General features: G+C 40.6%; 1 protein-coding gene and 1 long non-coding RNA gene across 7 annotated transcripts; both read left to right on the forward strand.

The window, feature by feature from the left end:
• Nucleotides 1–3: 3 nt before the first annotated feature.
• On the forward strand, nucleotides 4–4,583 carry LOC147818188 (uncharacterized). Its single transcript, XR_015438224.1, has 2 exons — nucleotides 4–114; nucleotides 3,649–4,583. It is a non-coding gene; the product is annotated as an uncharacterized LOC147818188 (long non-coding RNA).
• A 1,839-nt stretch (nucleotides 4,584–6,422) lies between these two features.
• myrf (myelin regulatory factor) lies at nucleotides 6,423–25,786 on the forward strand. Of its 6 annotated transcripts, XM_087178291.1 has the most exons (28): nucleotides 6,423–7,081; nucleotides 11,482–11,525; nucleotides 15,511–15,601; nucleotides 15,739–16,005; nucleotides 16,566–16,627; nucleotides 17,276–17,498; nucleotides 17,626–17,726; nucleotides 17,899–18,013; nucleotides 18,853–19,048; nucleotides 19,146–19,222; nucleotides 19,767–19,877; nucleotides 19,983–20,088; nucleotides 21,048–21,248; nucleotides 21,528–21,636; nucleotides 21,838–21,947; nucleotides 22,034–22,194; nucleotides 22,319–22,391; nucleotides 22,473–22,555; nucleotides 22,668–22,736; nucleotides 22,840–22,923; nucleotides 23,141–23,208; nucleotides 23,523–23,597; nucleotides 23,677–23,904; nucleotides 24,078–24,171; nucleotides 24,560–24,622; nucleotides 25,126–25,231; nucleotides 25,339–25,413; nucleotides 25,563–25,786. In XM_087178291.1, exons 2-28 carry the CDS (start codon nucleotides 11,507–11,509, stop codon nucleotides 25,641–25,643), a joined length of 3,048 nt encoding a protein of 1,015 aa, XP_087034417.1. In that variant the 5' UTR covers nucleotides 6,423–7,081; nucleotides 11,482–11,506; the 3' UTR covers nucleotides 25,644–25,786. The 6 variants fall into 6 exon arrangements, with proteins under 6 accessions (XP_087034417.1, XP_023278148.1, XP_023278150.1 ...); XM_023422380.2 differs by lacking the exon at nucleotides 11,482–11,525; XM_023422382.2 differs by lacking the exon at nucleotides 11,482–11,525 and having other exon boundaries at nucleotides 17,626–17,705.
• Nucleotides 25,787–26,156: the final 370 nt, after the last annotated feature.

Raw genomic sequence — 26,156 nt, forward strand, 5'->3', positions numbered from 1 at the left:
ATCCCAAAACTGTAAACTACACGGTTGGCGTCCAACACAACACAACACAGGACGCAGCTAGACGTTTGTCGGAGGTTGTCAGACACAGTCGCTGTGGAGGCAATGCGGGAGCAGGTGAGTGATACGTGACTCTGCAGGTAACTCAACCCGAGAGGGGAGGAGCTCCACGGACACTTTTGTGAGAGTGGGTCGGTCTGTGTGAGTGTTTGTGTTGAGAGTGTGGATGCACGATGGTGATGCTGCTCACCTTCCTGCAGTGGATAGAGCAACATCCCAAACTCAATCAGCAAACTCAATCAGCGCTGTAAAATATAAGGTAGCCAACTGTAAATCCTGAGATACTTTATGGCAGTGTTTCCAACCTTTTCTAGCTATGACCTCTAACAATAAAGCTGTATAGCCTACTGTAGACTAGTTGAATCATCTCGTTATGGCCTTAGTGTGGAGATGATTTCTGGCCAGTTCAACCAAAGTGTTTTGTCCTTTTCTTTTTTTTTCTTTTACAGCTTGGTAGAAGTATTTTTATTGGCTGAATAGGTAGAGGTGTATTTCAAAAGACATAAGCAAAAACTACAGAACAGTTAGAAAAGCGAACATAATTTGCAGAAATAATTTTTCCTTTCTTGTGATTTATGACTTTATATGCGATGCCTCAGGTGCCATAACCAACATTTACAGTTTGGCAATAAAATAGACATTTCAAAAATGCTGTTTATGATTTACAAATGCAATCAGAAATACACAGCCGATTACATCACAGTGCTTCAGTGTTTCACTTTGTGCAGCAAAGTATAGTGACTGGTCTAAACTAGTTGGATTCAACAGGGTGAATGAAAGAGGAGCAACAGTGTGGAACAGTGCCCAGGTTTCAATGTCACTGGCTGCTTAGACTGACCACTCTTTGTCCAGCTGTCCCTGCAAAGAAAATCACCAAGATAATGCAGTCGCACTCCTGTGGGTATATTATACTGTATAAACAACCACTACAATAATCAAAATGTGTTATTATACGAGGGAATATGTAAATGTTTGACCTGCAGTGAGCGAAATGCACAAGTGTTTGTATGCTCGGCTGTTGCTCTAGCACAGGCACTCTGAAATGTGATTTGTTTTGAAAGCGGTTGCCTTGGAAACCTTATCACTGGGTTTGATCATTAACTTAACCTGTCAGTGCTGAGAAATCACCTATTTTAAGAATGTGGGGAAGGAAATGATGAAGAGTTAACAACACTGAAAAAGTGCTCTGAGATCTTCACCTGATGTGCTGAGGGTCAGTGCGGATCTGGCATCAAATATGTACAGTTAAAGTTTAAAGAGGCCAAACTCAAACATTCATTCTCAATTCCTGATTTCTACAGGTACCGCTGAGTCTGTGTCATGTAGTTAGAATTGCCTTGTTGTGGTATGTTAATAGAGGACTGGTGAGAAGTGATATGATGTGTGATGTGCACATGTACACAAGCGTGACCAGAGTCCATTTGACTTGAGTATAAATTTCTACAGACATGCCGTGTCATTTCAAAGCACTGGAAAACAAATGTCTTTGAGCGCTACACCTACAGTTGCCACTATTTTATCAAAACAATTCTGCCCCCTACTGGAGAAAAACTGAACAAACACAAAACTTAATATATATGGTACAAATAATCAATAGTAACACAAATACAGATTTTGTCGTTAACACATTTAGAGGAAAATAAACGGAAGAAAGTCAGGAAATATCGAACAAATTTATTTACATTTTCCCTCTTTATCACAGTGAGTTCCCAGAGAAATACTTAGCACAACTGTCTCATTAGTATCATACAAACTGTGTCAAACAAAGGTAAAAAAAAACCTGGCCAAATAAACAGGCATAAAATGTTACATGTAACTTTTCAGTTTCTGTGTGAAACAGTGTGATGTTGGGATTTCAGCTGTGACATACAAGATGACGATGAAGAGAAGGTTTTCTTCATGAGTAGATCCTGAAAGAGACAAAGGAAGAACACATAAGCATCTTTTATTACATTAAACTGTTCCTTAACAAACACAAGATGCATTTGTGAAACAATGTTAAGTTGAACAATAATCAATCTTGCATACAGCTTGATTGTTAAGATCTGACAGTTTTTCATAAATCTGCATCCAGATTGATTTATACATTCATTCCAACCATCTGAATATACAGTATCCAGCTTTTCAGAATAAGAGATTGGATTTATCGTGGGAGGAAAATTGTGACGTGATGTGACGACATTGTACAAGGTATACAGTGTCACTTGAATGATTGTTACCCATATCAATAATTCAGACAAGTCCTAAAGGGAACCGGGTCTTACTTCATTCATGAACAAAGGCAGCAATGAAAAGAAAGCTCAGAGCAGTCAGGTCTTTCAAAACATGTACAGTACATGAGATGCTAATTACCTTGACGTATCTTGTCAATCAAGATAAATGGAGCCTAAAATGTAAGCCAGTCTCGTCACCTTATAGTTATGTAATTAACCATCCTATTTATGTTGACATGCAGCCGTGTCAAATATGATTGTGAATACATAATCAACAAAAGCTTCTTCATCTATAATGACTGGTGCGCTTTCATAGCTGCAATAACAACAAATGAAAGTGGAACCAACAAGCTGAGCTGGCCCATGCACGCAGATGGTCATTATTGTGCTCCAGCAGGAAGTCGATTGAAAGCAGATTATTTGTCTTCATCACAATGAGGTAAATCAGAACGTACTGAAGCTCTGGCTCTCTGTCAGGTTGCCCTTCTTACCTGCAGACATGAGCCAGACTCACAGGGCCAAAGACTTTGTTTTACATTATAGTTGAATCTGTAGACAACTCGTGGTTTTAAAAAAACAACTTTCAGAGACTTTATCAAAATAGGTTTTGTTACTGTGAAAAATCTGCTTGTGTTTTCTGCGTCTATGCTGCGATTAAGAATCAGTCAGGACACGTTTGAAAGCTGCTGGGATGTCTGAATTATGTATGCCACTCCACTTAAGAAGCAAAGTACAAAAAGTCCTTCAGCTGCTAATCTGCATTATAAACTGCTGCATGTTTGTTATTTAAGTTTGAGGCAAGAGGAAGCACTGTATATAGCAGAAACTCCCCCTTTATTATTTATCTGTCTGTCACTGAGCCTAATTTATGTTTTTATGTGTATAGAAATTCATTTACGGTATTTATTTGTTCTTCTATGCAGCAGGCAAGCCTTCCATAACTGAGTATTCATGTTTTTTTTCCATTATGGTTTATTATCTGCAATGTTATTTGTCTTTACTCTTCCTCTTTATTTTGATAATTTTATCGCTATATAAATACACCTTCCCATTCCTGCGAATGAGCCAGTGGTCTCAGACTTCTGGACCCCACTGCACACATCTACATTGATCCTGCTCTCTTGCTGTTTTGCTTTTATATGTTTGAAATTAATGAAAATAAAATAGAAAATATGTATTTAATTTTTCCCCTACACCTCAATGAAGCGGTGGAAGTATATTCACATGCTGTATCTCGTGTATTTGTGTACTTATAATTACATTTATGGAATCAACTTACATCACGTGCATATGACATGCATTATTAGCATGTTAAGAGTATATAACTCATATGCAGACACTGGCATGGTGCTTTGTACATCTCTTTTTTATTTTGAAGATGTTGTATCAGAAGCGCAGAGATCTACGCTGAAGAGGCAGCATGTGATGAAAGCTTGCTTTAAACGCAATCATGCTTCAGCAGGTGACTGTTCTCTCACTGGAGAGGAGATGGAGGAACTGACATCACAGAGCAGAGCGTCAGCGGGGGACGACACCCCCTATAGGTGCACTACATCAAAGCACCTGGGAGAGTGTAACATGTCCAGCACTCACTCTTTCTGATGATGGAGCCGAGACTGATCATGAGATAGTGGAAGGGAAGAGGAAGAGGCTGGGAAAGTAACATTAACAGTAACAGATGAGAGCTGGGTGAAGAGTTCACCACCAGAGACACAAAGTACATCTTTCTTCTTTTCTTTTCTTTTTTTGTTCTTCTGATGAGGCTGTACTTTGAGGTTTGCGTCTCAGGTTTGCTCAATCGAATTAAATGAAATAAAAAAGGATACCTGAGTTCTCACGATGACAGACCTTTCAACAGAGGTAGATTTACTAAGTTATAATTTACACAGCCTTAGTTAAATCTCACTGTTAAAACATGGCTTACAAATCAACAGAATAAATCAATGTTTCTTTTATAGTAAGGATCAAATGCGTAATGTGAGAGATTACTATGAACCCATGGAGTATTAACACCAGACTCTGCAGCCTGCCTCGGCTCCTTTTGGGCTGGAAACCCCACTCTAATACACTCTAATACACTCCAATACACTCTAATACACTCTAATACACTCTAATACACTCCAATTCACTCCAATTCACTCTAATTCACCTTGTTTCCAGCAGCAGCAATAGTAGGCGACTGTTTTCAGCAAAAAAAAAAAGACCAAAGCAGAGACAAATGGAGAATAAATATTTCTTTCAACATGTGAATGAAATTATATTGTTTGCTACATATCTGCTGGAGATGTAAACAGAATAAACTGTTTGGTAAAACGTTGGTCATAACAACTTTGTAAAGTGATAGTGTGTTGATTTTTTTTTTCAGCTTGTTCAGGCCAAAAAATAAATGAGTGCAGCTTTGAACAATGTCTAATGGACTGCCTCATGGTAAGTGGCAATGACATGACATTAGTCCGATCACACGATGTGTCTGCTAAGAGATACATTTCTGATATACTGTACCACGACACAATTTGACACATGTATTAGCACTTCGTATTTTTCAAATGATGACTTGAGCCTTTATTATTTTCTCAGGAGGACGTTGCTTGACTGACATTTATTCCCTGGACTTTACGAACCTGAACCTGATCTTAATGCTAACATTCAACAATTCACCTTGTGGAGATTTCTGTCCCAAATAGGAAGTGAGTCCCCGTAGTGTGACTTTGAGAACAGAGTTTATATTCACACAACGCGTAAGACTATAGTACAAGTACGCTACACACTCATGCACACACACTCATGCACATGCAGTTACAGAGCTATATGAGATAAGAAATACAGAATACCAAAATGAACTGCTTTAACATAGCCAGCTGTTTCATTGTCCCCTGCAGCCTCTATCTGTTTCTCTTTCTTGCTTGTCCTCTGAAACAATCTGCATAGTGTGGCTGAAAGAACGGAGGCGTTGTTTGGGTTGAATGGAGGAAAAGCTGAGGGGTGGAGGGGTGCAGAGAGAGATGCTCCAGCTGTGGGGGAACAAGACAACACAACAGCATCTCACATGTGGGTGAGAGGGGTGGAAGCGGGGGGTGGGCGTCCAGGCTGTGGGGGCTGCACACAGTGGCATTGTTATAAGGGGGGGTGGGATGCAGCTGATAAGGTTGAGAGAAATGGATCATTCCCTCAAATCCTCCCCTTGGGAAGCCTTGACACAAAACACTCCTGTGGTTGTTTAAGCTGGAGGAATTCGAAAGGGCCCCACATACGTTTTTTAAATCACAACTTTTGCTTTAGTTCAAGGTTTCACAAATAGTTTTAGTAGATCAGGCAGAGAGGATGTTTTTATTTTAAGGATCGTGCATCATGCACTGATGAATTGAAGTGTTAACAATGCAGCCTCACTCTATAGCTCTACTGTATTCTGTTTTAGTTAAGGGCAAGTGTTTTCATGAATTACAAGTCAAGTCAATTTCATTATCAACATTTTCTTCAATCAATTCAGCACCCATTCCTCAGACTCTCTCTCAGGATCAGAAAATAAAATCAGTGTACTGTACATAAAACTTGAAGAGAATAAAGGGGAGAAACCTCAGGGAGAGCAGCAGAGGCAGGATCCCTCCTCCCTGGATGGAAAGACAAAGTGTATTTGAGCCCAAATCTCATATTTCAGCTGCTTTGTTTCAGAGCATGATAGGCTGATACATTTATCCTGATAAAAATGTATTGACCAAACTGTAGGCCCATAGGAGAATGACTGCAACCAAAGGCTAATTAAGAAATATCTACCAGTTATCTTCTTGATTGATCATTTTGTCTATAAAAGTGAAAAACCCTCAAAATCTTCCAGAGCCCAAAGTGATGTCTTCAGATCCTACTCGATTTAGCTGACTGACAATGAAAAACCCAAACATATTTTATTAACTATTGTGAATGAAAACGAAGCTGGAAACTGGGGAAATTGACTAAAAGTAATTTTTTGCTCTCTGAAATGAACTGAAATTATGAATAGATTAATCGTTGCAACTCTTCCCACGCGGAAAAAGCACATAATACATTAAGCTGTGTAAGGTCAGTGTAAACCAATCGAACGCGGCGGCTCAGTGCGTCCCTACAGAAACTTGAAGCGTGTGTTGTGTGCGGGGATCTTCGCAGCAGCCTGGCGCACATCCCTCACCTGCCTCAGCTCCTCTCCTCCGACTCTCAGCTGCTCACATCCTGTCTGAGAGGGAGAGGCGCAGGAGGAAGAGAGGCAACTCAAGAGCCTCGGGGGTCAAGTTTAAACAACTTTAACCCACACTTTTTTTATACATATATTCCATATTTTCCTTCGATTTTTTAAAATCATTTTCGCACAGGCTGATGATTCTTTTTGAGAGAGGAAACCAAAGTTTATTATGAAGCTTGTGGGCGCTGAAGTGAACGTGCGCCTGAAGGGAAATGTGTTGATGTTGTTCTTCTATGGATTTTTGTTGGCACCTTAATTAAAAAAAAACAAAACAAAACAAAAAAAACACACTTGTGACTTTAGTTTTAAAGTTAAAGCCTGAACCGTAGCGTCACTGGAGGCGTTTGGCCATAAGGGACGTGAATCCAGCGCCAAGTTGCTGAGCAGGAGAAAGGACTAGTTCTTCGTGAGCGGTGGATTTATGTAAAATAAAGAAAACTCACGACGATTATAATCTGGATTCCGTGATGTATATGTGAAAGTTTCCCCGATCCGAATTGATTTCGTTCGGACAAGGGGAGACTTTCATGGATTTTTTATGTGGGACCCGCTAGGATGGACGTGGTAGATGAAACAGAAGCGTTACAGAGATTTTTTGAAGGTAAGAATTTCTAATCATATATATATATATAGCTTATATATATGTATGTGTGAGTGTGTTTGTGCGCCTGTGCGTGTGTATTAATACGGGTCAGTATTATCTCATTGTTCAGAAAATCTTAAGCAGATTTGACAAATAGTCCTATGTGTATTTTTTGTTACTCTCACAACCACTTTGACTTAATTGATAGATTGAAAATGACTAATTTGTTTTAATGAGAGAAACATGAAAGGTGTTGAAGTGTTTTGCCTGGTGTTTTGCACGTAGCTGCAGTGAAGCCTCAGTGTCTTTAAGCTTGGTTTAAACTGCTGCATGTAGCCTACACATGACAGGTGGTTAACATCACTATGATCAAATAACATTTGTAGTGATCTTTTATGTGAAAGTTGCCCAAACATTAACGTGCACTCTGTTCTCCACTTAAAGTTTTCTCTTGGCTGTTCATCTTTAAAAAAAAACTGAAAAAAAAACTAAAAATGCAACAAAGCAGGAGGGTTACCGGGTGCAGGGAGCAAAAGTGCTGGTGATGGGTAACAGATCAAGTTAAACGGGGAATCCTAAGAAAAAAAACGAGGTGGAGGAGGGTGGGGTTGAGGGTTGCAAGGGTGTAGGAATTTAAGTCAAGATAAATGGTGTGTTTTGCAAGGGAACTGTGGCACAATGTGTGTGTGTGTGTGTGTGTGTGTGTGTGTGTGTGTGTGTGTGTGTGTGTGTAACAGACGCACATGAGCAATGTGAGTGATGTTGTGTTGATCATCATCAGGCAAACGATCAGAAATAGAATCAAACTCAGTTCAGAAAAGCAGTGATTTATGTTTATCCCCCCAGAAAGCAGCTCAATAAAAATATAGTATTTTATATCATGGCTTTAAATCATTGAGATTTTCGTTTAGTTTTTTCCACATATAAATCAAGAGTTTGTCAGGGTTATTTTTCTATTATATCCTATTATAATTTACTAACCTTTTTTTTTTTTTTTTAGCTTTTTTTGTACATCTCAGTTCCACGTCTTGCAGACTTGATGGTCTGGACTGAATTGAGTTCAGAATCTGAATCTGACGATATACACACAACTCTGTGAACCTTATTCTGTCCATCATACTCCTGCAATGAGTATAACATATATATATATATATATATATATATATATATACATATATCACAAACAAGACAATCACATTTTGTCACATTTATTAAGGAGTTCTCACTGTGCTCTGTGATTTACAGTTTGCCGCAGAACTCACATCTTACTAATTAAAGAACTTAATGTCAAGTGTTCCAGTAGAAGTCAAGTGCACATGAAAACATATACTGTGGTTTATGTATAATGAGTTATCTGCAGAGAGACTTTACGCTTTATTATTGTATACACAGAGTGTTGACTTAAATATACACAGCCACCCATGCCTGTCAGAGGTTCCTTGCCATTCTGACAGGAATTTAGTGTGTTTACATTCTTGCTTTGGGAGTTGGAGAGATGTTCTTACACTGGCTTTATTTCAGCTACTCTTGCTTGGACTAAAATGTCAACTTGTCTATGAGAATTATACAGTAGGTGCCGCCTCAGATGCTTATTTTCCCATTTAACTTTTTTTTTTCTCCTAAGTAAACCTTATGTTATAAAACTCTTAGTTATATATTTCTCAGATCGTGGATTCAGGGGTCCAGGTAATAAACTGTGAATTTAAATTGGTGGCAAAAAGTAAAACCATTTACTGACAAATTTTAAATATTACACAATTAGTCAAAGTGTCCATGTTTATCTTGTCCTTAATCTAAAAGAAACACACACACACTCACTCACACAGACAGAGAGAGAGGGAGAGAGAGAGAGAGAGAGAGATACTGCACAATAATGGATTTTGGCAGTGGTAAACTGTGTTTTAATAGGATTAGTGAAATATGTATACATTCACACTAATGCACAGTGTACATTCCTGGCATAGCCTCGGTGGCTGTTAAAACACAATGAGGTGGGACTGGTGTTTCTCCTCGGCTATTTGGCCTTCTCCAGGCTCTCGCTCTCTCTGACTCCATTAGAGTGACAGTGAGCAGACAGGGTGAGGAGGTGAGATAGTGCAGACTCACTGGCCTGTTGAGAGAAACGCAGCTAAACCACCAACCCCCTCAAAACTTGACCTTCTCCTCTCTGACTCACTTAGACAACAAACAGTTGTCTCACACTCACTCACAAACGTAACACACATGTTTACTGCTGCTATATTGTGTTATTCCAAGTAATCAACCATCCTTTTGTTACACCCTTAGCATGTCAGCAATATTTAGAAAATTACTAAGAAAAAATAAGCAAATAACACTGAAATAAATATGGATCCAACAGACATTAGACTGTGTATAAATATAACAAGACTAAGGGTCTATAGTCATTCAGTCAGTGGTTCTGTAAGGTTGATCTCTGACACTTTGATTAGCTTAATGCTAACATCCGAATCACAGCTCAAACTAACAGTTATTTTCATTATCAGTTAAACTGCTGATTATCTTCTCAATTAAATGTGGCAGTTAAAGAAAAATGACCATCACAATGTCCTAAAGTCCAAGTGAGTCTTGGTTTGACCAACATAAGACAAAGAAAACATCAACAATGACTGATCAATTAATTCTTTCAGCTGTAGTCAGAAATTAACTAACTAACTAACTAACTAACTAACTAAATGGATACATAGATAAATAAATGAACATATAAATAAATAACATGCTCACACTGACAATGCTAAAATAGTGATGTTTCACAGGTACAGTTTATACCCTGTCCACCATCTTAGTTTAGCCCGTTAGCATGCTGCCATGAGCAAATTGAGCGTAAAACAAAGTGCAGCTAAAAATGTGAATGTCGGTTAACTACACTGAAAAGAGGAAAGAGGAAGAGGAAATGTGAGGGGATCAACAAGTTATTTGAATTCATTGTCTGAGTATTTGAACACAAATTTGTGCCAATCCTGTAGGCAGACATCGAGGAATTTCATGGGATAAAGAAAAAGTTTGACCTCATGGTGGCACTAGAGGAAAAGTCACAGGATCATCAAAGTAAATAAGATTCATCCTCTGCGAGCCACGAATGTCTGTGCAAAATTTCATGGCAATCCATTAAACGATTGTTCAGATATTTTGTGGCGCAAACTAAGAGCTGCCAGTGCTGCTAAAAACCCTTCAATTTGTAATGAACATGTGTAGGTGGAACATGCTGTTAATAAACTATCTGTCAGAAATAAAACTTGGAGCACATTCACCTCCTAACCTGAAGGCAGATTAATCATGTTTTTACTCAATATTTGCCTTTGAAAGCTAAACCTCACCTGTGATACTAAATAAAAATTCCTGTCAAGGCGCATTGTATTCCACAGCAGTTGTGAGTCATGTACGCTTCCTCTGATTTATGGGGTTTAACAAATCAAAACGGTTCGTGAATTGCAGTCAGAGGAATGTATTGTTTTTGAGCAGCCAGGCTTACAGTGCTTACGGGTGGGTTTTAAGTTTTTCATGGTCGTGCATTACTCCCATTAGTGCTGAGTGCCAACTGAGAAATCTTCAGCCAGTGAATGTTGTTTATGGTAGAACCAGACCCTGTAGGATTGATCACTTTGTGTGTTCACATTTGTGCAGTAACTGGAAGAGAGGCTGTTATGGAAAAAAGAAAGTGATGTGCAGATTAAGGGTGTTATGAGATGTTTTTGCTTGCCGCCTGAATGTCATCGGTCGCTATCCACAAATATCTTTATAAATCCCAAGCACAGGCATAATAACTGCAAACGCTCTGTCTGAAATTCAGTAGTTTAAATGGAAAAATAGAGTTTCTACTCATCTGCTTTACATAAGTCTACTCTGTTCTCAAGCCTGAATTCTGAGCATTATCAGTCTAATAAGCCAAATCTTCATCTTCATCTTCTACATGTTGCTCTACATCTTCTTATTTTTAAGCTCTATAACTCTGTCTAGCATAGGCCCTCCAACTCAACCTCGCATTTGCAGTGTTGCGTTTTTTTTCCAGCCTCTCTCCGTGTCCCGGTCCCAGCCTTGTCACTCCTGTAATCTCCTGAGCCAGGTCCACCGGTGTGACCAGTGCTTGTGTGCGACAAGGGCTGTGTGTGGTAGCCTGGTACAGCCCTTTCTCATGACTGGGGGAATAATCCTCATTATAACACTCCGCAAGCCTTTCTCACACACACTCGCACACAAACACAATATGCTTTTTGCACACAGGCATGCACGCGCAGACACACACACACACACACACACACACACACACACACACACACACACACACACACTTGATACCCTGATCTGCGACTCTCAGGTCTGCAAAAGAAAGTTACTTTCAGCCTGAGTAGGGAAACATGTGAAAAATAGAGAGGAATTGTTCTTCTCATCTTCTGTTTCAGGTGCTTTCATCTCAAGGACATCAACATGCTTTGGCTACGCGCAGGTACTCTGCCGCTCTGTCCGCTCTGCTTCTCTTTAGATGTGATTTATTAGTCCATGGTGTCTTAGCAATGCTCTTCGCTCTTGTACCAGTAACCCTGTCTTGTAAACAAATGGAGAAGGTCTATAATTCTCAGGCTATGTCAAACCTCTCTTACACTTTCCTCTCGTAGACTTGACACGTTTCCTTTCACAATCTGTGTCTATTTGTTTGTCTGTGTTAAAGATGTTCACTGTAGACACAATTCTTGTGTTTCTAGACAGTCGAGCAATTTCTAGACCAGCTGTGACATTGTTTGCCTTTGTACATTGGTTATATTGACATTAGTAGGAACCATTAAGTTACTTTTAGTTGATTTTTTGAGTCTCTTCCAAAGTGCTACTGGGAAAACAGATAAAATGAGGCTAAAAGTGCATCAAGGTACAGGACATAGGCTGAAGCCTCCTGTTCATTTAATGTAGAGCTGTTATATAATATGTTGAAGGATTCTACAAAGACTAGCTTTATTTTTTTGTTGCAAGGTTTTATTTGTACAGTATGTAATTTGATGTTAAATATCCTACTGTGGTGACTGTCTGACAGTGTGTGTATATGTGTTGTGGGTGTGCAGCCAAGTTCGTTCTGCCCTAACTGTTTGATAATCAGATGGACTTTGTTCCCTCTTAGTAAGATACTCTGAAAGTGTTTAATTATTAACACACACATGTGAGTGCTGTACAGATCTCATTTGGTAGCAAAAATCGGTGAAAAGTTGAGATTAAGTTCTAAAAAATTTTTTGTTCAAGTTCATCTTTTATGTTCATTCAGTGTAGTTTTCTTGGCTGTCAGTGGCCTTGATGATATTTGATGAAAACTCTAAAAAAAGACAATTACATTATAGACTATTATTTTGAAAAACATGCAAAGAAAAGGAAAAGCTGTGTGTTTGACTGAATGATATAAGTCAAACCATGTTTAATGGGCACTCACACACTCGGCCCTCTGTTTGTGTTCATTTTAGATTATTACTGCGCTGACAACTCGGGCATTGAAATGGTGGAATAACACACACACATTCATACACACACAAACAAGCACACGCACACACATGCACGCAAATGCTTACACACACGTACACGCACACGCTCCCCTCTCAGCCCCTAATCTCTCAAAAGGCCAGTCTGTATCGAAGTTGGACTGACAATCATTTCACTGTTTCTTGTTGAACACAGCTGGAGAGAGAAAAACATAGAGGACAGGGAAATTTACACATCCAGTTCACAGCAAGTTAAACTTAACTGATTCAGTGATTTAGTGGTTACAGTTACTTAATTTATCTTTCTATTCTTCTTTATCCGCACAAGAATAGCATTTAATGACAGCCTTAACTATAAACCTCCTTTCTAAATGTGACATGGCAGCGCTCTTGTTTGTGGATTGTTACAAAGGTGGTGAAAAGTTCCAGAAGAAAAGGCAACGAAAATGTCTGATCTCATTAAAGATGTTCATCAGCTGCAAACTTACAGGACACTAGCACTGTGGTTGCCATACTCTCGACTCAGGGCTTGACCAGATCCATTTAAACCTTTATGTAGTTTTGTTCTTGGTGATTTTGTTTTACCAGAAAAATTCTCAATTTCCATGATTTAGTTTGACATTCGCTGTATCTGCTCCGTGAACTGTGTGTGCCTGTTGACTTTCTGTTAGCTTTCATTGTTACCTCAGTGATCTAACAGAGCTTCTTTTCACAAGTAGTTATGTTAGTTAGAGTTTGGTAATGTAATGTTATATTTAGTTTAATGTCCAAATGACACAAGTGGAAAGATGAGTGGCGGCTACATAAAGGCTTTTGAATGTCTACTATTTCCAGTAGTGTGCTTAAATCAAGTATTTAAATAGCCCAAAATCACAAATCACGACTCTTCCTTCAAGGGCTCAGCCTGTTAGCAGGCACATCTATATTTGGAGCTGTTTACCAGAATTTGTTTCCAAGTATAGCTATGTCTTACTTTACATCTCCAATCTACACAATTTATGACACGGATAGTCCTGAGTGAACAGGTAGAGGCTGTAGCTGACTCTAAAAATATTTTTAAAAAAGTAAACACAACTGGGTCTTGGGGGACTTGATTTTCAATCTAGGTCTTGAACTTTTGCCAGTCTTGACTTGAACTCGACTGTGCTCACTCTGGGACTTCTCCTGGACACTCAGCCGTTCTTCACTCCAGCCCTAATTCACACAGTAGTTTCTCTGACGTCTTCCTTACAGGTTCTTTTCTCTATCACTCCATCCTTGGACATCAAACTTGTATTCTTGTCTTTCTTGCCTTAGCTCTCCTCAGCCTCCGTCTACCCTCCCCTCCCCTTCCATCTCTGTATTTTTTCGTTATCAGGCCTGCCAGCTTAAATTTACTGCCTTTTTGGGTGGGGTGCACATCTGGATCTTATTTAAGGGGAACCATCCTGCTTTTCTCCCCTCGCATTGGCACATATCAAAAGACATTAACCATCTGTTTCTGTCCAGCGAAGAAAGTCAGTCAGTGTAAACATGCTAGTTTTCTCAAATAATGTGGTAACGTGAGGTTTTATTAAACATTACAATCTGGGTAGTTGTAAATCAGATTGGTCAGAGACAAGTGGTTGGTTTTGTGGGTTTATTGATTGATGGTTGTTGCTGACGTGTATGCTGCTGTACACAGTCAACTCTGGGCTTCAAAGCAAATTATTCACAAGAAGGATCAGGAGAGGAACTGTGACAATAATGCGAATAGATGACATTTCTTTTGGGTTTCTGATAAGTGAAGCATTAGTGGAAGACAAAAGGAGGGAAAAAGAGAATTTCTTCTAATGCTAACACAAAAATTCCTCACATTCCCAACTGAGTAGCTGCTTAATCTATCAGAGAAAGAGTGTGTGTGTGTGTGTGTGTGTGTGTGTGTGTGCGTGTGTGTGCGCGCGTGCATGCGCGTGTGTGTGTGTGTGTGAGACTGGGGTTTGCCTGCCCACCCACTTTATATCAGGTTCTTACCCTCTGCTTCACGCCCTCCGTCCTGCTCCCCCTCTCTCCTCTCCCACACTCACTCTGTTTCCAGCATCTGCAGTTTGGGGCGACTAGTGACTAGAGCTTTAAAGAAAATTCATCTCTGTCTCTCATGTAACACTTGTGTTAAATGTTCTGTGGACAATAGAAAAACAGAAGAAATGGAAGAAAATTTACTCTTTTCTAAATATATGCAGAAGAAAGTGCTTGTTCCACATGTTGGTTGTGTAAAGATTAAGTGGGGTCATGTGTTTGGGATTTATGAGGCTTTGGTTATCAAAGGGTGAAAATGACCCTGAGGTGAAGTAACGGGAGGATTAGGAAATTATAAAATTACCATACTTCTATTATCGTATAGAAAATATTTCAAATCATCCCAAACACAATGAGAAGCAGCAGCCCTTTTAGATTCATCCCAACTTTAATGTAGACATGAACTGCAGTGAACGAAGAAAACAGAGACAACACATCTAGTAATTATGATATAGTTACTCTATATTAACTGTTTTAAGTTTTTTTTTCTAACGGGGAAAAAGCAGCTGAGGTACAAAATAATCTCCATCAACTGGAGGGATTCCGGTCTATATGTGTAACCAGCACTGAATCATCAGTACGTGATCTGTAATGTCGACTACTAACATAATTAGACCATCGGTCACTACTGTAACCTTAATCTTTAAATTCTCTTTGAGCCAGTCAGAACTGACTTACTTACATTTTCCAACATACAAATGCATTAATACAACGTAATCAAGTTCTTTGGAATATGCAGGAAAAGCCACAGATAATAAACAAGCTGAGTATGTAATATGTAATTAGACCAATCTTAGAGGGAATTGTAACATCAAAAGCTTGTGTTGAAACTAGAGCTGTTGTGGCAGTGTGTGGAGTTGCTGAAAGATTCTCGTTGCTAATTCCCAGATGCTCTCCGTCTCCCCCTCTGTGTTCCCGACCCTCCCTTCACCACAGGTCATGATATTACCAGTTCTCTGGAGCCAGCCAACATCGACACCAGTATCCTGGAAGAGTACATCAGCAAGGAGGACGATAGCACTGACATGTCAGTGGGGACTCCACACCAACCCAGCAACGTCAAAACAACATGCACCAACTGAATCAGATCATGTCGTTACAAAGGAATTTGTTTTTTCTGATAAGGCTAATCCCTCTTTTTCTTCTTCTTCTTCTTTCTCCCAGCTGTTTCTCAGAGGTCCACAGTACCCCCGGACCAAATTACTCATCTCCCCAGGCAGGAGTGTCCTCCTCTGGGGGGTTGGTGTGTGGTGTGAGCCCCCCTATTCCCCTACGCCAAGGAGCCCCTCCGCCTGGGCCCCCTAACTGTCAGAACGCCTACCCTCCAGGTCCGTCCCTGGGCCTCCGACACAGCTACCCCTGCCTGGGACAGCAGCAGCAGCAGCAGCAGGCTCACATCAAGCCAGAGCACAGGGGCCATTACGCTCCAGGGTGAGCACAGTACCACAGAGGTAGACGGATCGGGGCACAAGAAGGAGAAAATATATAACATGAGTTGATACTTAGGAATGTTGAAGAAATGCTCAAGATGTTCTTCGAAACTCACACATTAAACATGAAATTAGGCAGAAGTTGCAGCATATGACGCAGTGGGTTTTTGGTTTTTTTAAGCACACAACGAAACCAGACACACACCCTACTACAGGACCATTATGCAATCAATAGTTGATTAAGCTTCATTTGTACAAATAAAACATTAGCTGGTCAAGAGGGGGAGGGAGACTGATAAGAGACAGAGAGAGAGAGTCAGATTACATCCTGCAAAAAAATCCTGACGCACACAAGCTTGTGTAAAGAACGTCTCCACTGACTCTGGTCCCAAAGGAGAGTTTCTCCCTGAAATATGATGGCAGCTTAGAAAATAGGAAGAATATTCCAGGGAGGCCTTGCCAACTTGAAGCATGGTACTAATTGACCAATTTCTATCAATTTGAGAGTGTGACATTATTGTTCTTTTGAATGTAACATCTACTGTTTTCTGTGGTTTTTAGGACACTACCTGAGTCCCCCCCGGACTCCAGCTCAGAGCCGTACTCTCCACAGCAGGTGAATGGTAAGTAACAGACACTTTTTCCTCTCCATGTGAAAATGTGAGTGACAGATCATGTAAGAAACAAAATGGTACTTTAATGTGTAGACTGCACTGTGAGCACAGTCAGAGGGAGTGACTGTAAGTATTCAAGGTGTATGTGTGTCACAGCAACCTCCCTGCTTTAGTCAATATCTGTTACTCATCTCTTCATTGTTTTTGAACAGGTGAGGAGAAAATCGAGTTCATGTGCAAACAAATCAATACATCAAGTCACTAAAGACAGCTTGTGTCTGCCATTTTATTAATCTACAGTTTAGATGCGCTGTCTAGAAAATGAATTTTATCATTTAAAATCAGTCTCATTTCAAGTGTTTCCACAAAGACTGACCCAGTTGAACAACAACAGCACTCAAAGTCATGATGTACTTCTTGCTGCTCACACACCTGTGTTGGTCTTGCCCATTAGTAAAAAGGTGTGGAATAGTGTTATCTGATTGGCATCCCTCCAGTTTGAAACAGTGGAAAGTACCTTCTGCCGCGGTTGGAGGAAAGTAGAGTAAACTGGAGAAATGAAATGTGAAACAGAGAGAAATGCTGAGCTGCATTTTTCGTGCAAACAGTGTGCACGGTCGTGTAACCATTATGCCACATCCCTGTTGTGTCCTTTAGATCCTCACATGATCAGGACCATGACACCAGAGAACATGTGTCACATGACTCCAACGCCACCCCTCCCACCACACGGGCACTATCCCAGCATGCATCGGGACATGTACCTGAAGCCTGAGCCCATGATAACACAGTATCCTATTGGTCCAGCCACGAGCGGAAGTGGAGACATGCAGCAGACGCAGATGCTTCATCAGCTGCTGCAGCATCCTCAGGGGCAAGAGTGAGTCATGAAGTTATGCAGGAGGGAGGGAAGAAGGGAGAGAGGGAGGGAGGGTGGCGCTTTCCAGTTTTGATGGAACGGAATGAATGGTGGGAAGTTTTGACCGTGTTTCCGTTTCCTCACGCAGCGGCATCCCTGTTCACCAGGCCAAGAAGAGGAAGCACTCTGACTCTCCCAACAGCACCCTCAATTCCCAAATCCTCACAGGTATCATCAAACAAGAACCAGGTAGGCAGGCATCTTTCTTCTCTTCCTCATCTCCTCTACCTGATCCTCACCTGCTTTTACCCTCTACCCTTTAACTCTCACACAGATAAAGACTTTTGCAGAGCAGTTGTGGACAGTCTTAACAGTGTTTGGTCTCGTTTTAACTCCTGATATTTTAAACTGTTTGTCGCAGGTTTAATGCAGGATGCAGACAACACGTACTTGGACCCAAACTATCAGTGCATTAAGTGGCAACCTCACCAGCAGAACAAGTGGACACCACTTTATGACGCAAACTGCAAAGAGCTGTGGGTGGAATTTATTTTGGCATACCTGTACATCTTGAGGTCTTTATTTTGGAACAAAAAGAGCCAAAAGAGAGTCAAAAATGAAAGCAGTTATAATTGGCTAAATGGATAATTCAGCAAAGCATACAGGGGGAGCGCCAAAGGAATAGCAGGGTTGCAGAGTTCTACGAATTCCTCAGGAGTGAGCTGTGCGGGGGAGTGAACGAGCACAGGGTTTTGTGAGGAGGGGGTAAAGGGATAAATTAGTGTGCACCTACTTGTGCTGTTGCAATGCCAAAATAGAAAGAAGTATAGATAGGGAGGAAGGTTACAATGAACTCACAAGATCTTGCAGATGTGTTATCACAACCACCTGGTTGCCCATCACAAGTTCGAGCACACCACACCTACATAAAGGAAACAGAGGGTTTTCATTTATTTTAGGTTAGATTTAAGTCTTTCAGAATATCTTAGTCCTCTGAGTGATAAAGTACCGTCACCAAAACTGAGGCCCCGGGGTCCCAAACAATGATGCAAAGTTTATATAACTATAATGTTACTGATTTAAAGTTAGAATTTCCAAAGAATAATAGAATTGAAGGTTTTACAATGTTCACATTACCTAAAATGTCTATTTCTTTATCAGATAGCAGACTACATAGACTACTACATAGATTACATATGTTCCATACAGTCTTCTCTTCAGACCTAAGAACATGCAGAAGCCCCTGTAACAGAGTAAAGAGTCTCCCCCTAGTGAAAAAAAAAACTCCACTTTACATTTGACTTACAACAAATGCGAGTTCACATGTATTTCCCATTCACATTACTCACATCATGATCCCTTTCCCCGTCTTTAGTCCGATGCCAACCTACCGTGTCGATGCGGACAAGGGCTTCAACTTCTCCTTGGCTGATGATGCCTTTGTTTGCCAGAAGAAGAACCATTTCCAGGTCACAGTATACATAGGCATGCTGGGAGACCCCAAGTACATCAAGACAAGTGAAGGCCTGCAGCCCATCGATTGTTTCTATCTCAAACTCAACGGAGTGAAGGTGAGTGAAGGCAAAATGAACATGACATCGATGTGACGGATAATTGTTAGCTCAGCAGTGTATTTTGTACATATTTTATTTCTCTCTTCATTGCTAGGTGGAGGCCATGAACCAGTCCATCAGTGTGGAGCAGTCACAGTCCGACCGCAGCAAGAGACCCTTCAAGCCAGTGCTGTGAGTCTGAACACTTAAAACATAAAAACAAAACAATATTCAACTTCCCTTATGAAGACTGAAACTTGCTGTAATCATTCTTTCTTTTATACCAGCCATTAAAAGATGCTCTTACTTCTTTTTAAGTAATGAAGGACAAAATCCACTGTCCTCATTTCATGCAGTAATGTCTTCAGAAATGCTTCTGACGCTAATATGAGGCTTTAGATGGATAAATGAAGTTATTATCTTCCAAAGCTACTTTACAAAGTTACTGTTGGGGGAATTTCACACCAAAGACTGTAACTTTGAAAGATATCCACTGACTGATGAGGGCTGATGAGACTGAATGAGGATTATGGATTTTGTCTCCCATCACTTACTGGATCTTATAATGGCCAGTATGAACAGGGACAGGAACAATAACAGCAGCAAGTAAAAACTGTTTCTATTTTCGTGTGGGCACCTGATTATTGTTTTAAGACAGACTTGGAATATTGTGAGCCTCTCCTTTAATTGAAGAGGAAACAGTTTTTTGCATAATGTCTCTGTGATTTTGTTGCAGTGTCACCTTGCCCCCAGAGCAGGTCACAAAGGTCACAGTGGGGCGGCTCCACTTCAGCGAGACAACGGCGAATAACATGAGGAAGAAGGGCAAACCAAACCCTGACCAGAGGTGACACACATGGCATCACATCATCATCGTCAACATGCGATTCACTGTGGTCCGATGAAAGCTCTAATAATCACAGTGTCTCCTGACGATTTTTTGTCATGGCAGGTATTTCATGCTGGTGGTGGCGCTGCATGCTCAGTCCCACAGTCAGAGCTACACTGTGGCTGCTCACGTGTCTGAGAGGATCATCGTCAGGGTAACGTCTGGCCATGTCTGTCTGCCTCCTACAACAATCATATCCCTTGTGAATGTGACACCTTTCTCTTGGTCTACTGTACACAGCTTTTGGCACTTTAAAATCACTGTAGATCTCAACATCCCCTCCATTTTCTGTCTTTTCGTTCCTTTTATCTGCGTGGCAGTGATCCCCAGCACACTTACACAATCCAAAATTCACAGTTTAGTTAGAGTTCAAACTATGAAACAAGATGTATTGTCGCTGTCCTGTAAACACCATGTATCTTAAAAACAGATGATTCAGTGGTTTTTAATAATTTATTTAGCTTAAGGATTAGGAAGATTTTCTTAACACATAAAGGTAGATTTGCAGTTTATTTAGAGATGTAAAATTCTCCAAATTTGGAGATGCATGGTTTTCACTGGACAGCGATGGTATTGTACATACTGCAGATGTGTAAAGCATGGAATGACAATGTATAGTTAACTGTATGAGCCTTATAAGTGTCAGAAGAGCTGTTTGAAAGCTACACACTCACTTTCTTGTTCTTGGCTAAATGTGCTAATAAACACTGAATTTAAACACTGGCTAAGCTATAAGTTATAATGTAGGCTGAAGTCAATCTTTTACATTTTAAGCTTGTGTTAAAGGAACAGTTTTACATTTAGGGAAATAAGCTTATTTGCTTTCTTTCCTCACACTGTATCCGTGCAGTCAATATGTGACTGTAAAATGCAGCCAGTTAGCTTAGCATAGCATAAAGACTACAGACAGGGGGAAACAGAAAAAAAAAAACAAAATACGCCTACCAGCACCTCTGAAACTCACAACAAAAATATCAATCTTATCTGGCCAACAAAACAAATAAGCCTATTTACAAAATGTCAAACTATTCTTTATAAAATACTGCAAATGTTTTTTTTGGCAAATTTTTTTGAAATATCTGAACCACAGTTTCTCTGTGCACCTTCCTCTTTGTCTCTCTGTTACAGGCATCCAACCCAGGCCAGTTTGAAAGTGACAACGAGGTGCTGTGGCAGCGCGGCCAACTACCAGACTCAGTCTACCACCACGGGAGAGTCGGCATCAACACCGACCGGCCTGACGAGGCCCTTGTCGTCCATGGCAACCTGAAGGTCATGGGCTCCTTGGTGCACCCGTCTGACATCAGGGCCAAAGAAAATGTCCAGGAGGTCAGGATGACACTCAGTGTGTATGTATATGGGTGTGTGTTTGTGTGTGTGTGTGCATGCGTGTGTTTTCAAACTGTCAGTTCGTCATTGCGTGCCTCGTGCTTGTCATCATGCATCATGTCATACAGAGGCCTGTGCCCAGCACAGTTCCCTGACTGTGCAGTTTCACTTTGAGCTTTGTCTTTTCATTGTACTTGATCTAAGCGTTTTCATCTGCAACATGAACATGTGTTTTCATACCATCTGCATGGGTGTCACTGTCATTCTGCCTGTGTGTAGGTGGACACCACAGACAATTTGAAACGGATTTCTCAGATGAGGCTGGTCCATTATCAGTATAAGCCTGAGTTTGCTGCCACCGTGGGCATAGAGAACACTGCAGAGACTGGTAACAACCTCATGAATAACCTTTGCTCAAATTTAAATGTTTAGCTCCATCATCTCATTTCTTTGTACACTATATATCATCTTAATGTCTTAATATGTGATCTGTCTCTTGCTGCATAATTATGCACGTGTGTCCTGTGCCTGTGCATGCTGCCATGCTTTTGCTGCTCTTTTTCCCATCAACACTTGTTTCCTGCTGCAGGAGTGATCGCTCAGGAGGTCCAGCAAATCTTGCCTGAGGCAGTGAAGGAGGGGGGTGATGTGGTGTGCGCCAATGGAGAAACTATTCCCAACCTGTTAGTCGTCAACAAGGTGATGAACGCATACACGCGCACACATACACACATACACAGTCAGACATTACACACACTAACAGCTCTCCCCCTCTAATTTCAAAGGAACGCATCTTCATGGAGAACGTGGGCGCGGTGAAGGAGCTGTGTAAGCTGACAGACAACCTGGAGACTCGTATAGATGAATTGGAGCGCTGGAGTCGCAAACTGGCCAAGCTGCGTCGTCTTGACAGCATGAAGAGCACTGTGAGTGGAGGCACTGTCAGGTGAGAGCAATGACTAATCGCTAACAGATTTAAGCTTCAAAGTGGGCGTTACATGTTGACAGAAAGCATCTTGTATGAGTAGAAAAGAAGTAATGTATTTCTTTTGTTATTCTCGTCTATGTAGCCAATCAGGGAGCTATTTTAGCAGGACGGGAAGCGGCCCACTCAAGAAGAAGACAGTCAGACCTGGGAGCAAGGTCTGTGGGGATACATGGTGTATATAAAAAAGTTTAATAAGTCAGTGAACAGCAGGATGTAAAGCTTTTTTTTAATTGCAGAACTCGCCTCCAGATCAAGGCTGCATCAGTCAGAGATTCATGCAGGGGACCATCTTGGCACTGGTCGTTGTCATGGCCTTCAGGTCTGAAAAAGAATGTGTTTGAATAGATAGTGATGCGGGGAAAAAAAAACTGGTACATCTGTACACAGTAATGACACAATAACCTACTGGATCTTTATTTGTCTCCCTACAGCGTCATTTCCATGTCTGTCCTTTATGTGCTGACTCTTCACCATAGAGGAGACGTCACAGAGAAAGACGCGTATGTGCTTTTGAGGAAATCAGACACTTATGCTTTAATCAATTTTCCAATTCTCCTCTTTGATATCTCCTAGAATAATGATGTCTGTCCCTGCTTTCTGTAGCTTTGTTCCTTCCTGTGTTCTCTACATCTCTTGGATGCCCATCTTCACTGCCACTGTAACTTTCTGTCCACCTGTCTGCCCATGGTACGCTTTCAAAATCTGTCTTTCCTGCCACTTCTGATCTACTTTCAGCCTTATCTTTGGTTGCTTAGTTGGGTGTTTCTTTTGTCCTCTCTGAAAGGAGGTCAAGATCATGAGTCACTTATCTAAACACCCTAATATTCATTAGCTTTTAAGTGCATCATTATTTTAACTAAAGCATGGTCTCCACCTGCTGTACTGCTTCATCTGATTTGTGCAGGTCCAGAGCTGCACTGGGATCTTCACGCAAGAGTCCATATACTCCACTGTCCACCACCCCTGCAGCTGGTGAGTGGAGATCTCAACTAAGTGGCCTGTAGGATCAAACCTCTCCTTTTGGTGGTTTTGGAAATAACATTGAAAGGAGCTATTTATAAGTTTTGCTTTCGCTACATAGCCAGCGTTAGCATTAACAGCTGTTTACTCACCAGTCTAGAAGAAGTGCCAAACCTGCTACCAGCAAGAAACCACATTCGGTGGCATAGACAACTTACAAACAGCCCCTTTAACAAGCTCATTCAGAATATATAAGATAATATATATTATACATATTTTCTACTTAGATCTGATCCATTTCTCTCATTGTCTCACAAATCCTCTAGCTTGCTGTCCAACCACAGCCATAAACAACCAATCAACTACAGTTTTGACACAGAGTAACAACCAATCCACAACAGGTAAGTCAGCAAATATGAGATGTGTTTTCCTGTATTATTTATTTGCCTTCAGTGCAGCTTAATTATCTTCCCTCTGTAGATGTAGGCAGCCTGGTTCCCACACTGGGCACTATTATTAAGAAGGCCAAGTCCAGACTGATGGACAAGGATGGCCACAGCAGAAACCGACTGAGTCACACCTCAGCACCCTTGTACTTTGCCAAGTCCAAAAAGCCGGCACCTACAGACCTGGACGGAGTGGGAGCTACCAACCGTCTGCCCGGGGGTCAACCATTGCCACGAAGACAACGCAGCTTACACACAAATGGTAACTCCACAGACACATCCGAGACATGGCACTTTCTTCACACACATAATATGCGGTACGCAAACACAGTAAAACCATTTGTTTGACAGCAGCAAACAAAGCTCGTCTACATACTGTACAAAGGAATGTTATGGGTACGGTCGCTCATAATGCAGCTTCCCTCACTTTTGCAGGAGGAAGGTCAGTTCCCTCCCTGACTAGTCTTCATATTGTGGAGACGAACCAAGAGATCACAGCACAAAGTTGTGCAACACCCAAGAGCTGCAGGTAAAGATATACCGACTGATGTAAAAAAAACAAGACAGTGTCTTAGACAAGTGTCTAAGTAAACTCAAGCATCCAGAGCAACTTGTGCGTGCCTAGGTTGTAACACCATTCTTCCAAAAGACAATGGTGGAGAGAGCTGTCTTAAATCTCTCACAGGTGTTCAGTTGTGTTAAGATCTGGTGACATTTTCATACTCATCAAACTAGTCAGTGACACGTCACGCCGTGTATGGAAGTATCTGAATTTGTTGTGCTTCTCTATTTGTTTATTCACTTTTTTCCTTTAATTTCTCACTTGTCTGTATGTTTTGAATACAATTTTTTTTTACAGTCAAGTTTGACTTCTGGCCTCTGTATGCTGATAGTACTTTTCTCTATGTTGACTTTAGCTACACAGTATCGCTCCATGGAAAAAGAAATTCCTCCCTCTCACAAATCACTTTGTACATGACGTGAGTATACAAACCTCACACCATCTACGTAACTGCACACATGCAACGCTGACACTTTATTTCACCAGTGTAAATTGAATTCCAAATAATTTCCTGGGACGTTTCCCCGAAAGAATTTGGCATCATTATAAGTAACGTAGAGACAGTATTCAATTGGTACATTTTAAATTAAATTAATTCCAATTAATTGCCAAGCTGTCTTAGCCTAGAGTCATGCACAGTAGATCCGCCAACATGCAAATCTGTGCAATTTGTGCAAAGGGGAGCATACATTTCAACATGCTGTATATGAAGAATAAAGTCTTCAGGCATAATTTGATCATTTTACTTGGGTTGAAGCAGTTCTTTCAAGGAAATCCCACCATAAATCATTAACTGGGTTTAAAACAATAAACTCTGAAGTTTGCATTTTGCATTTACTTCCAGTTAACGTTCAAGAGATCATTAAACATTTATTAGGAAATAAAAGACCAATAAAATAAAGCATTACCAATTCATTGCAGGTCCACAAACAGCGTGTGGGTACAACAATGTGGAGCCACCAAGGGACGTTTATGCCCCAACCACACAGAGGCAGAGCTCTATGGGGGTCAGAGTACATCAACAAAGGTATTTTATAATATATTTAAACATGATTCCTCATATAATTAAAACATATTTCCCCAAGGGTGACTTACTATAAATTAATAATTTTATGCTTTCTACTTTTCTCTAAGGGGACTCGTCACCTGTGGTCAGTGCCTGTGCTGTCTTTCCAGGACATCACCTATCACTTCCGTGTCTCCCAGTCCGTGAGTAAACCTGGCAGAATATGCAGAATGTGGATATACATGGTTTCTCTGTGTCCTGGGATTCATATATTGTAGTGCTTAGTTTGAGAAAAAAGACATTGGATGGAACTGGTTAATGATTGTCATCTCCACATGTGTTTCATTGACAGAGTGAAGTGAGTTGTGCCACTGAAGGAGAAACCTCATCATACTCTGACTACCATTTTCTCATTCAAAGCAGCTGTGTGTGAGGAGGAAGACGATGTGTCCCAGGTGCCTTTAAATACGCCACATTTCTCCTTTGTGGTTCCATTTATACGCTGTTGTGATGGGAAAGGGTTTTGTCTCATTCTTGTACATTGTTTTTAAAGAGATTTAATACAGAACAAACTATATACCACTGTCCCCACTGTAATCCCCTCCATATGTATATGCATTAAGACATCTCTTTTTGCTGTGATCACTGGAGTTTCAAACACTGTTTAAGTTTCTTTTTTTATTTCTGTCACTGAAAATGTTTTAGATCGTTGTAATTGACGACTGTGTTGTGTCACTGTTAACTGCTATTGTGAAAGTAACGCCCATGAGTTTATAGCTCACTTTATTACTGATCACTATGTCTTCCATACTTAATATAAGCCATAATTACTTTTTTAGCAGAATTCATGTTTCTAAATCAAGTCCAGGCTAAGATACTGTAGATGACACCGCACACATTTTTTGTTTCATTTTGTAATACTATGAGTCTATATGTACACTGAAAC

This window comes from Seriola lalandi, unplaced genomic scaffold, assembly GCF_002814215.2.
Source record: "Seriola lalandi dorsalis isolate HSWRI2012SDOR001 ecotype SW California unplaced genomic scaffold, Sedor1 jcf7180002054682, whole genome shotgun sequence".
In the NCBI taxonomy this organism is placed as follows: domain Eukaryota; kingdom Metazoa; phylum Chordata; class Actinopteri; order Carangiformes; family Carangidae; genus Seriola; species Seriola lalandi.

Bases quoted from the DNA above. Each gene is read 5' to 3' on its own strand.
- myrf (XM_023422380.2), top strand. From the start codon at position 7,036: ATGGACGTGGTAGATGAAACAGAAGCGTTACAGAGATTTTTTGAAG. The intron at 22,924-23,140 runs GTACGCTTTCAA...TGATTTGTGCAG, and splicing joins TGTCCACCTGTCTGCCCATG to GTCCAGAGCTGCACTGGGAT. The intron at 25,414-25,562 runs GTGAGTAAACCT...TTTCATTGACAG, and splicing joins ACTTCCGTGTCTCCCAGTCC to AGTGAAGTGAGTTGTGCCAC.